Raw genomic sequence first — 10,942 nt, forward strand, 5'->3', positions numbered from 1 at the left:
GAGTTTTAGCAGTGGATGTGGTTGGTTGGGGGTCCTGTGTGCGTGGAGGTGAGAACTGATCACTGATCGATCTAGTTTTGTCTGTATTAAAGCCATTTATTTCCTTTTTCATATTACATTGCTACACCAAATAATCATTTTATATCCGGCTTAAAAAGTGTTCATGTAAACACCTCGATTGTGCTCGATCTGAACGAAAACTTGAATTGTTTCAATGCAATAATTTGCTGAAACGCTCATATGTCAGCTTTCTTTTGTAGGTAGGTTATGTCATTAAAAAACTGCTATCCATGATTGCTTGCGCATGCGCCTAAATTTTTATTCGGAGCACACGTAAACCAATATGCGAATCCGATTGCTAATTTTAGGCTTCATGAAAGCAACTTTCAGAATCTAAATTAATCGGATTTATTTCCGATTGACGAAAATTATTGCATGTAAATATCCAACAGGTAGCACCAATACACTAAGTTTATAGTTTGCTACACAAATCCAAAAGAACAACCGGAGCATGCGCAGAAGAGTAGCGCGAGACGCGAGTGCTTGAAGTATGATGAGTTCAAATTGTTGTTGTGTTCATATTGATCGATGAAGGAGAGTTGTGGGTTACTTTTACTGGATGTTGTATATTTTGAGTCCGCATGTTACCACAGAGCAGGATGCCTGAAATCACATGAGCGACTTTATAGCTTACTGGGAAAAGACCGTACACTCTCAGAAATAAAGGTACAAAAGCTGTCACTGGGGAGGTGCCTTTTCAAAAGGTACACTTTTGTACCTATTAGGTACAAATATGTACACTTTAAGTACTAATATGTATCTTTAAGGTACCACAGTGGACCCTTTAGGTACAAACATGTACCTTTTGAAAAGGTACCGCCCCAGTGACAGCTTTTGTACCTTTTATTTCTGAGACTGTATCACTGACTGTAATTTCTTGCTCATAAAAAACGCTGTCCAAAGTTACCACAAAGAGCGTGATTCGTTTGAGATAAAATGTTGTATTTTCAGCACCTCACGCAATGAGCACCATGTTTTTAAGATACCAGGTTAACGTTTCAGTATATTTGTGTGCTGTTAAAATCCATTAAACTGTGTAGTTGATTTAGAAACCAAGAACATGTGACCCTGGACCATAAAACCAGTCATAAGGATCCATTTTTTTAAATTGAGATTTAGAGATTTATACATCATCTGAAAGCTGAGTAAATAATCTTTCCATTGATGTATGGTTTGTTAGGATCGGACAATATTTGGCCGAGATACAACTTTTTGAAAATCTGGAATCTGAGGGTGCTAAACAATCAAAATATTGAGGAAAATCACCTTTAAAGTTGTCCAAATGAAGATCTTAGCAATGCATATTACTAATCAAAAATTAAGTTTTTCAATAGGAAATTTACAAAATATCTTCATGGAACATGATCTTTACTTAATATCCTAATGATTTTGACCCATGCGATTTTGGCTATTGCTACAAATATACCCCAGCGACTTAAGACTGGTTTTGTGCTCCAGGGCCACACATGCTGAAAGTCCTGTTGCTCATAATAGTATTGGCTCTGTTTGTTGTGTAATGTAAAATAAATTTAAAAAATAAATAAATAAATAAAACCTCTTCAAATCTCACTTCCCACAAACATTTGGCAATAGATGCTGGAATGTTCACTTAACATTCACATAACCCAAAAAATAAAAAAAAATGATTTTTTTTTAAACATTTAATAAACTGGATTTTTAAATATTGACAGAAATAACATTTTAATAACTCAATGGGAACATACCCAGCTAACAAAAATATGTTCTGAGAATGTTTTGCTAACATTCTCATTAAGTTATGAAAATGTTCAAAATTTCCAATTGCTTATGCAAATGTTAGAGAAAATATGTAAGACAAGTTCCATTTTAACATTTTGCAAACATTATGGGTACATTATTTTTGGACATTCTGAAACAATTAGTAACAACATTTTTTTTTTTTTTTTTTTTTCAATTCTGAAAAAACAAATTCATATTAAAGACTTTGAATGAGCATTTTATTTAGCCCATGTTACTGGAAGAACTTTTGTAATAACGGTGAATGAACCTTACCAGAATGTTAGCTTAAATTCTGAGAATATTTCTAGTTAGTTGCTTTTTTCTATACAATAAAAGTGTAGTGACCCTGAGTGTCATACATAAATTTGCATGAGATTTTAGATATATGATGCTAACTAAATTGAAATTCATGTGAACAAACAGGTATATTTGATGGATTTAGGAATTAGGCTATATGTTATTTTGTAGGCTATGTGTTTATGCTTTCACTTTTTATCTTACATTTATTGATTCCATTTGGTTGATATCTGAAAGAGTCTCAGATATAATATTGAGTTATAATGACGCGAGATGAGACAGAAACATAAAACGTTCTTCATGATCATCTGTCAAGCAAAACTTTGCATATCACAAGTTATTTCAGATAGGACACTAGCTAATTTGAAATCGCATTGCATTGATTTAAATAATCCTGCATTGGAATAAAATAATAAATCATTTAAAACTATTATATCCTTAATTGGCAAACGTCTCTAGAAAAAGTAAAGTCTGAGATTTGAATCCGCATCAAATGAGTTTTGGCTTTCAGCGCCCCCTGGAGGACGACAGGCGCATAACAGCTGCTGCTCAGTGAGACATGCGCATGCGCGCTACGGCAGATGTTCACGACAGTGCAGAGCGCTTTCGCGGCAGCATCATGAAAACCTATGGAGCGAGTGTACAGCAGAGAAACTGCTGTTCTAACAACTGTGTGACATACTGTGGTAAAGATGGAGTTTGTTAAAGAGGAGATTGAAGACATGAGTGATCCACAACCATCCAGAATGAATCATGAAGATACTGAGGAACAAACAGGTTGGTGTCCATTCATGATTCTTTATTGTTGATGACTACTGACTGAGGAGCTTTAAGGTAAACAAACACATAAGTTCACCATTTGTGGTGGCTGTAATTAATAATTATATATTATAATTACTCATTATAAAATCATAGGAATTGTTATAATATAAAGAGGGGTAAATAAAAAATGCATTTCAATAAAGATAACCTCATATAGCTAGCTATATTTATCTTCACATAAATACTTGACTACGGAAGCCCGTTTCTGCCACGGAATAAAAAAATCTCAATATCCTGACATTTTTTTTTCTGTCAGAATTGCAAGAAAAAAAATAGAATTTTGAGGAAAAAAAAGTCGCAATTGCCTTTTTATTTTTTTTTTAACCCGATATAAACTCGCAGTTCTCCAGATTTGCATGATCTAAACTCAATTCTGAGAAGAAATATATATATATACTTTTTTTTTTTTTTTATTAAATTAAAAAATTTTTCGTAATTGTCAGAAAAAAAAGTCAGAATTGTGAGATAGAAGTCATTGTAAAAGATCAAATCAAGTCATTTTTTTTTTTTTTTGATTACTGCTGTTTGTGATAATACATTTGTATTAAATCATAAATCCAGAAAAATTCAAACAGAAAACACAGAATTTCCGGGAAAAAAAAAAAAGAAAAATCATAGGGTATTATAAAAACAAATGCAATGAAATTATTAAAGTTGTATGAATTCAATTGATTACCTTTTTTATTGATACAATGTTCCATGCTTGACCTTTTACTATAAATGTGACCCTGGAGCAACAAAAGCAGTCATAAGCAGCACAGGTATATTTGTAGCAATAGCCAAAAATACATTGTATGGGTCAAAATTCCAGATTTTCCTTTTATGCCAAAAATCATTAGGATATTAAGATCATGTTCCATGAGGATATTATGTAAATGTCCTACTGTAAATATATCAAAACTTCATTTTTGATTAGTAATATGCATTGCTAAGAACTTCATTTGGACAACTTTAAAGACGATTTTCTCAATATTTAGATTTTTTTGCTCCCTCAGATTCCAGATTTTCAAATAGTTGTATCTCAGCCAAATATTGTCCGATCCTAACAAACCATACATCAATGGAAAGATTATCTATTCAGCTTTCAGATGATGCATAAATCTCAATTTCGAAAAATTGACACTTAAGACTGGTTTTGTGGTCCAGGGTCACATATACATTTATTTGTCATTTTCAAAGATTTAATTCATTTTCAGACCTGATGGAAGTGAAGAAGGAACGTTTAGAACTGAATGAAGAGGAAGATTTCATAAACAATTCCTCCCAAAACGGAGCTCAAAGAACAGAAGCCAAAAACCCTTTGACCTGCCCTCAATGTGAAAAGAGTTTCACGCAAAAAGGAAGCCTCGTTAGTCACATCAGAATCCACACCGGAGAGCGTCCATACACGTGTCCGCACTGCGGGAGGAGCTTCGCACGTAAATACAGCTTGAATGTGCACTTAAGAGTCCACACTGGAGAGAAACCCTACACCTGTCCTCAATGCGCAAAGACTTTCACGCAAAAGGAACACCTGAATAGTCACGTAAGAATTCACACTGGAAAGAAACCATTCGTTTGTCATCAATGCGGAAGTGGTTTCACACGTAACGACAGCTTGAAGAACCACTCGAGAATTCACACTGGCATGAAGTCCTTTATTTGCCCTCAGTGTGGAAAGAGCTTTAACTGGGCTCACAATTTCAACAATCATCTGCGCTCTCATTCTGGAGCGAAGCCTTTCAGCTGCGATCAATGTGGCGAAAAATGTCCGTCTGCGTCCGCTTTAAGATACCACCTCCAATCTCATGCAAATGAAAGACCTCACTTGTGTTCTTCGTGCGGAAAGAGTTTTGCGCGTCTGGACTCTTTTAAAGCGCACCAGAAACTGCATAGCGGCGTGAGACCTTATGTTTGTTCAGACTGCGGCAGGACGTTTAGTAAAGCCACCAACTTGAAGGAGCACCAGAAGATTCATATCGGAGAAACACCGTACAAGTGTTCGCTTTGTGACAAGAGTTACAGTCAGTCGGGATCCTTGAAAGCGCACGAGCGACTTCATACTGGAGAAAGACCGTATCGCTGTGCTCAGTGTGGAAAGAGTTTCTTAAAATCAAGTCATCTGGTGGCACATATTAAAATACACCGTCCGAATGCTTCACAGTGAGCTACTGGACATATAAAAAAGTGTTTTGTGTGGATAATGTAAAGACATTAATCATATCTGATAAAAGTGAATAGAACGTTAAATAAAATGTTAAATATATGCATGAGAGATTAAAGAGCATTAAGTAACATAAAGAGACGTAAAAAGCACTTTACTTTTATTTTAAAGCAAGACACTACATTCAAAAAAAAAGTTTTTTCATGCACTGGTCAATTTTGAGATTTTGGCTTTCCAAAGCTTGTTTTTTACTAGTGGACAGAAAATATCCAAAATACACTTTTAAGTGTTTATTTTATTGCACTTTATGTATTTGCATATGATTTCAAATACAATATACATTTTTAAGGGTTGGTTTCTTAACATGTGTTTTTTTTTTTTTTTTCTCCTCTGCTTGAGCAATACTTACACCAATTTTTACTGTATTCTGATTGTTTCTACAGAGGGGTTTGATCATATACCATTCGCCTGATATATGTTTAACATTTTATTATGAAAAACATGATGAAAATGATTTATTTTCTGGATTTTGACAGTGTTTTCTGATTTATGGAGTGCTAAAAAGAGCGATTAAAAACGTCTAATATGGCAAGTTTTTAACCTGGCTTCATCCCGTGTTCAGATTTGAATGCAAATGAGTGCAAATATAGTTAGATAAAGCATCATTTTCATATTTAAACATAAGATTTTTTGAAAACTTGTAATACAAAAAATGTTTGCAATACTTACAAATATGGTGATATACTGTATATATGGTGATTGCATTAAAAAAAAACTGTCAGTGTGTTTGAAAATATATGGAAGTAAGTTATTCATGTTTTTTTAATGTTATAATAGTGTTACTGTGTGATCTGATTGTCATGGGATATATTATTGTAATTTATATAGCCTACTTTGTCTTGTTTGACTGACAAAATAAAAAAGCCTGTTGATTGAGCAAAATGAATAATTTTTATAAAAGTATAATCAACAGGATTCATATTTGCACTGTAAATAAACCATAAAGTGCAAAATTAGTTTGAAGTCTTCTCAGTGATCTGATTGATTGAACAAATCAGCTTTTATGAGTCATTCAAGTCATGAATTGAGCTACACGGCTCTACTTTGTTATTAATTCACTAAAAGCTATCGACTCATAAGAGCTGTTTGTGTTCATATTATCCTGGAAGACTAACTCTTGGCAATATTCTGACAGAAATAACAGTTATTGTGTTAAACTGAGCTGCTGAAAAGCCACTTTGTCTTATTTATTTTTATTTTTTCCATTGCAAGTGTTTAAAATCTGTATACTTGAAATAAATGTGTTTAATTAGTCTAAGTCAGTTTGCTTTGCTTTTATATAAACCAAGAAGGATTTGAAAACAAGCTGTTTGTTGGTTACAATCTTTTCTTTGGGTTTATGTATTTATTCTTTTTACATTCAAATATTATTGCATTTATTTTCCTTATTTCTTCATCTTTCTATATAACAATGAGATCATTTTCAGCCAAACAATGTGCAGATAAATAGGTGCCTATAATGCATACATGTTCAAACAACTGGATCAACTTGTTGAAATTTATTTCACTTTCAAACAAATTGATGGTATTCAACAATGTATCTCAACACAACACTTAAGTAAATAAATTTTTTAATAGCAGATCTTTTCCAATTGATACATAATCTTCAGATTATCATATTGATTTATTTTATGTTTTGATGAATTCATAAAGCAGGTCACTTGATACAATATTTTGCAAGATTTTACTTTTTTATTTCTCATGTACAGTCAGCACATTATACACAAGACATAAGCTCTTAAAGCTTTATTTAAAAATTTAACCCTTAAATTAATGACATTAATGAATAAAGATTTATCTTATGCTCACCAAGGCTACATTGATTTGATCAAAAATAAATGCAGCAAATCTTCAGAATGATTTCTGAAGGATCATGTGACTCTGAAGACTGGAGTAATGATGCTGTAAATTCAGCTTTGATCACAGAAATAAATTACATTTTAAAATATTTTCACATAGGAAACAGTTATTTTGAATTCTAATAATATTTCACAATTTTACTGTATTTTTGATCAAATAAATGCAGTCATGGTGAGCATAAGAAACATTTGACCATTAGTGTAATCCACTCAAAAGTGTTTCACATGAAAACAACCTTCTCTCTTAAAAATAAAGGTTCTTCACAGCGATTCCATTGAAGAACCATTCAAAGATCAAAGGTTCTTATAAAAATACCTTTTTATAATCTGAAGAACCTTCTTCCACCACAAAGAAACTTTTGTGAAACAGAAAGGTTCTATAGATGTTAAAGGTTCCTTATGGAACCATTTAGACAAAAAGGTTCTTCTAAAGCATCATGTAGCACCTTTATTTTTAAAGTGCCCCTATTATGGATTTTTGAAAATGAGCTTTCATGCAGTGTGTAACGCAGCTCTAAGTGAATGAAAACATCCTGCAAAGTTTTAAATCTGAAAGTGCACCGAGTATAAAGTTATTGTCTCTCAAAAAAAAGAGTCGACGCTGAATCACTGAAACGAGTCGTTTTTAAAACGAATCCCAAGCCATTTCATGTTGATGTCAACATGAAATATTAGCATATTGTCCGCCCCCTTGCTGGTCTTTTAGCTTTGGTCTGAATGAAAATGCAAATTCATTCTTTGCCACTAGGTGGAGCTTTTGAAGCAGTAACAATAGCAGTTTCCCCGGCAACGCTGTACACAAAGTAGCACTGCACTCACAAACCTGCTTTATCAGGCATTACAGACATGATGAAATGGAAATGAGACAAATCGGACCAATCACCGCAGATTAGCGTCAAGCAAAGGAGGGCTTTGGAAAAATGAATCGTTGAGCGAATCGTTTGGGAGTCGCTGAGCAAGTAAGGTAAAACTAAATTAACTCAGATAACTCCGTTTTTTTAAACTGTCAAAAATCGTGTTTTTTATCATGTTATCGTGTTTTATTGTGTTAGTTAGCTGTATTTTTAAATTATTTTTTAACCTAATAAAAAAACAAAAAAAACAACAACTGCAGTTTGATTGAGATTAATTGGAATGCACAATGAAAAAACTTGAATTTTGAAAATGTTATAAAACTGAGTTATCTGTTCTTGCAAATGAACTCTTCAAACGCATATTATAAGACAATGAAAGTGTTTTTTGACCTTGCATGCATTTCAACCTGTTGTTGGGGACTCCCAAAACCAAAACATGAACCTTTCATAACCCATAATAGAGGCACTTTAAGAGTGTTCTCACTGCGATGATTTCTTACAATGTTTTTTAATATGAGTAACAAGATTGGTTAACTGTGAGAAACTCCTCCCGCACGAAGGGCAGTGGTACGGCTTCTCTCCAGTGTGAACTCGCTCGTGAACCTTCAGCGATCCAGACTGAGTGAAGCTCTTGTCACAATGCGAGCACTTGTAGGGTTTTTCTCCGGTGTGAATCCTCTGGTGCTCCTTCAGTCGTTTGGCTGTGGTGAAGGTCTTGCCGCACTCGAAGCACACGTGATCTCTCTCACCGCTGTGTCTCTTCTGATGCTCTTTAAAATTGCCCAGCCATATAAAACTCTTTCCGCACAAAGAGCACACATACGGCCTCTCATTTGTGTGCACCTTCAGGTGGTTTTTCAGGATGGATGATGACGTAAAACCTTCTCCGCAGTGAACGCAATTAAAAGGCTTCACCCCAGAATGAGAGTGCAGATGATTATTGAGACTGTGCGCCCATTTAAAGCTCTTTCCGCAGTGATGGCATTTGAAAGGCTTCTCTCCGGTGTGAACTCTTATGTGATCCTTGAGGCCTTTTTTACACGTTAAACCCTTTCCGCACTGAGGGCAGATGAACAGCTTCTCCCTGGAGTGGATTCTTATGTGAACCTTGAGGTTGTTTTTGAAGGTGAAGCTCTTTCCGCACTGATGGCAGGCGTACGGTTTCTCTCCGGTGTGAATCCGCAGGTGATATTTTAGGCTCTCTTTACGCGTGAAACTCTTCCCGCAGCGATGGCAGCTGAAAGGTTTCTCTCCCGTGTGAATTCGTAAATGCTCCTTAAGGCTGTCTCTCCGCGTGAAACTCCGTCCGCACTGAGGGCACATGAAGGAGTTTTTGGCTTCGGTTCTTTGAGTTTTCTTCTCAGTCTCTGAACACGTTTCTTCAGTTATGAAAGTATCTTGATTCTGATGTTTCTCCTCCACCTCATCCAGTCCTTCACTTTCTTCTTTTATGTCTGCAAAGAACACACACAGACACACACACACACAAAATCAATTAAACAAAAGTATATTTGATATGCTAGAATTAAATTCCATCACGCTCATTCAATGCCATCCAATTACTACACAAGGGTAAAGTAATGTAAATGTATTTTATGCCACTTCTCCAGCTAACAAGCAACATTCTCAGAACGTTCAGGCAAGGTTCTCTCAAAGTTACGAACAGTAAGGTTAATAGAATGTTCATTCAAAGTTATCCGGTCTTTGATAATGTTCTCAAAACGTTACCACAAAAATATTATTCATTCATTGTTCTCGGAATGTTTTCGGAAATGTTTTATTGGAATGTTCATCTAACGGTTTTTTTAAATGTTGCTGCTTGTTTCAGAACATTCCGGGAACATTCAAATGTAACGTTCCCATAATGTTTACAAAATTCTAAAATGGAATGTTCCCTTACTGTTCACATAACAAATAAAACAACGTTTTATTTTAGGAGATTTTTTTGTTTTCATAACTTTCATAAAAACATTCTTATAATATATTCTTGTTAGCTGGGTATATGATTTTCTGAATACAGCCACCAAATTTCAACTGAAGCTTTTTTTTATTAATATTCCTCAGCAATAATTAACAATCAAGAATGGACACCAACCTGTTTGTTCCTCAGTATCTTCATGTTTCATTCTGGATGGTTCTGGATCACTCATGTCTTCATTCTCCTCTTCAACAAACTCTGTCTTTACCATAGTATACATTGTACATGTATTTCACTTGTTACACCTGGAGTTTCTTGGGAGTGTGTTCCTCTCATGTAGGATGACGGGAATATAATAGTAGCTTCAGCTGTGAATGGGCCAAAGGACTAAATCTGTCCTAGAAGTCAAAAATAATAAGTTATTATTTGTTTTTATGCTTTAATTATTAATAAACCTGTCTTTTTTTCCAAATTTTACTACACAGTCTTTGTATTTTTGTTGTAGTTTCTCTTTTCCTTTGCATTTAAGATCATGCATTGACTCAAAGCCAAATAATTAATAATACATGTGCAATTACATGCAAATATTTTAACACAACAAATGCAAAATCCCAGTGATTCTGTTGCTGGTCATCATTTATGATGCTGATGGTGAAGATTATGTTCCAGTGACAACAGTGTAGCTCCACATAAATCATAATAAATAAAACTGCATAATGCATAAATTAATCTCGTGACATATAATTAATTCAGTTTAAACAGCTGATACTGCCAAATGTTACATTGCAAGAGCTCAGATGTTATCACTTTGACGCAAAAATGACACACAGACGTAGCCAACATGCATAGCAAATGTCAGTTTAAAGTGTTTATTTGTTTTACCTTTTGTAGTATCTGTTCTCTATCTCGTCTCCCCTCCCGTTTTTGTGTATTTAATGTTTTTTGCTATTAAAACTCATGCGATTTCATATTGCTGCCTCAAACGCGCTCATCACTGTCGTGAACACCTACCGTACTGTGCGTGATTTTTTTTGATAAATGCGCTTTAACAAGCGCACATGTTTCCCGATTTGTCTTAAAATTATTAATATATGGCTGTACTGTAAAAAATGTCTCCAATAAGACAAAAGCGTCCTGAGGTTTCAATGCGCCTCAATGGGGTTTAGCAGCA

General features: G+C 34.5%; 2 protein-coding genes across 2 annotated transcripts; one reads left to right on the forward strand and one right to left on the reverse strand.

Annotated features, from left to right (window-relative positions):
- The first annotated feature begins 2,707 nt into the window (after window positions 1-2,707).
- Window positions 2,708-6,343, forward strand: LOC131520287 (gastrula zinc finger protein XlCGF8.2DB-like). The gene is made up of 2 exons (XM_058744388.1): window positions 2,708-2,892; window positions 4,134-6,343. The coding sequence occupies exons 1-2, from the start codon at window positions 2,808-2,810 to the stop codon at window positions 5,081-5,083; spliced, it is 1,035 nt and encodes a 344-aa protein (XP_058600371.1). The 5' UTR covers window positions 2,708-2,807; the 3' UTR covers window positions 5,084-6,343.
- Window positions 6,344-6,728: 385 nt separating this feature from the next.
- Window positions 6,729-10,939, reverse strand: LOC131520286 (gastrula zinc finger protein XlCGF8.2DB). The gene is made up of 3 exons (XM_058744387.1): window positions 10,654-10,939; window positions 9,949-10,169; window positions 6,729-9,307 (listed from the first exon to the last, which is right to left on the reverse strand). Exons 2-3 carry the CDS (start codon window positions 10,049-10,051, stop codon window positions 8,334-8,336), a joined length of 1,077 nt encoding a protein of 358 aa, XP_058600370.1. The 5' UTR covers window positions 10,052-10,169; window positions 10,654-10,939; the 3' UTR covers window positions 6,729-8,333.
- Between the last annotated feature and the right edge of the window lie 3 nt (window positions 10,940-10,942).

This window comes from Onychostoma macrolepis, chromosome 15 (genome assembly GCF_012432095.1).
Source record: "Onychostoma macrolepis isolate SWU-2019 chromosome 15, ASM1243209v1, whole genome shotgun sequence".
Lineage (NCBI taxonomy): Eukaryota > Metazoa > Chordata > Actinopteri > Cypriniformes > Cyprinidae > Onychostoma > Onychostoma macrolepis.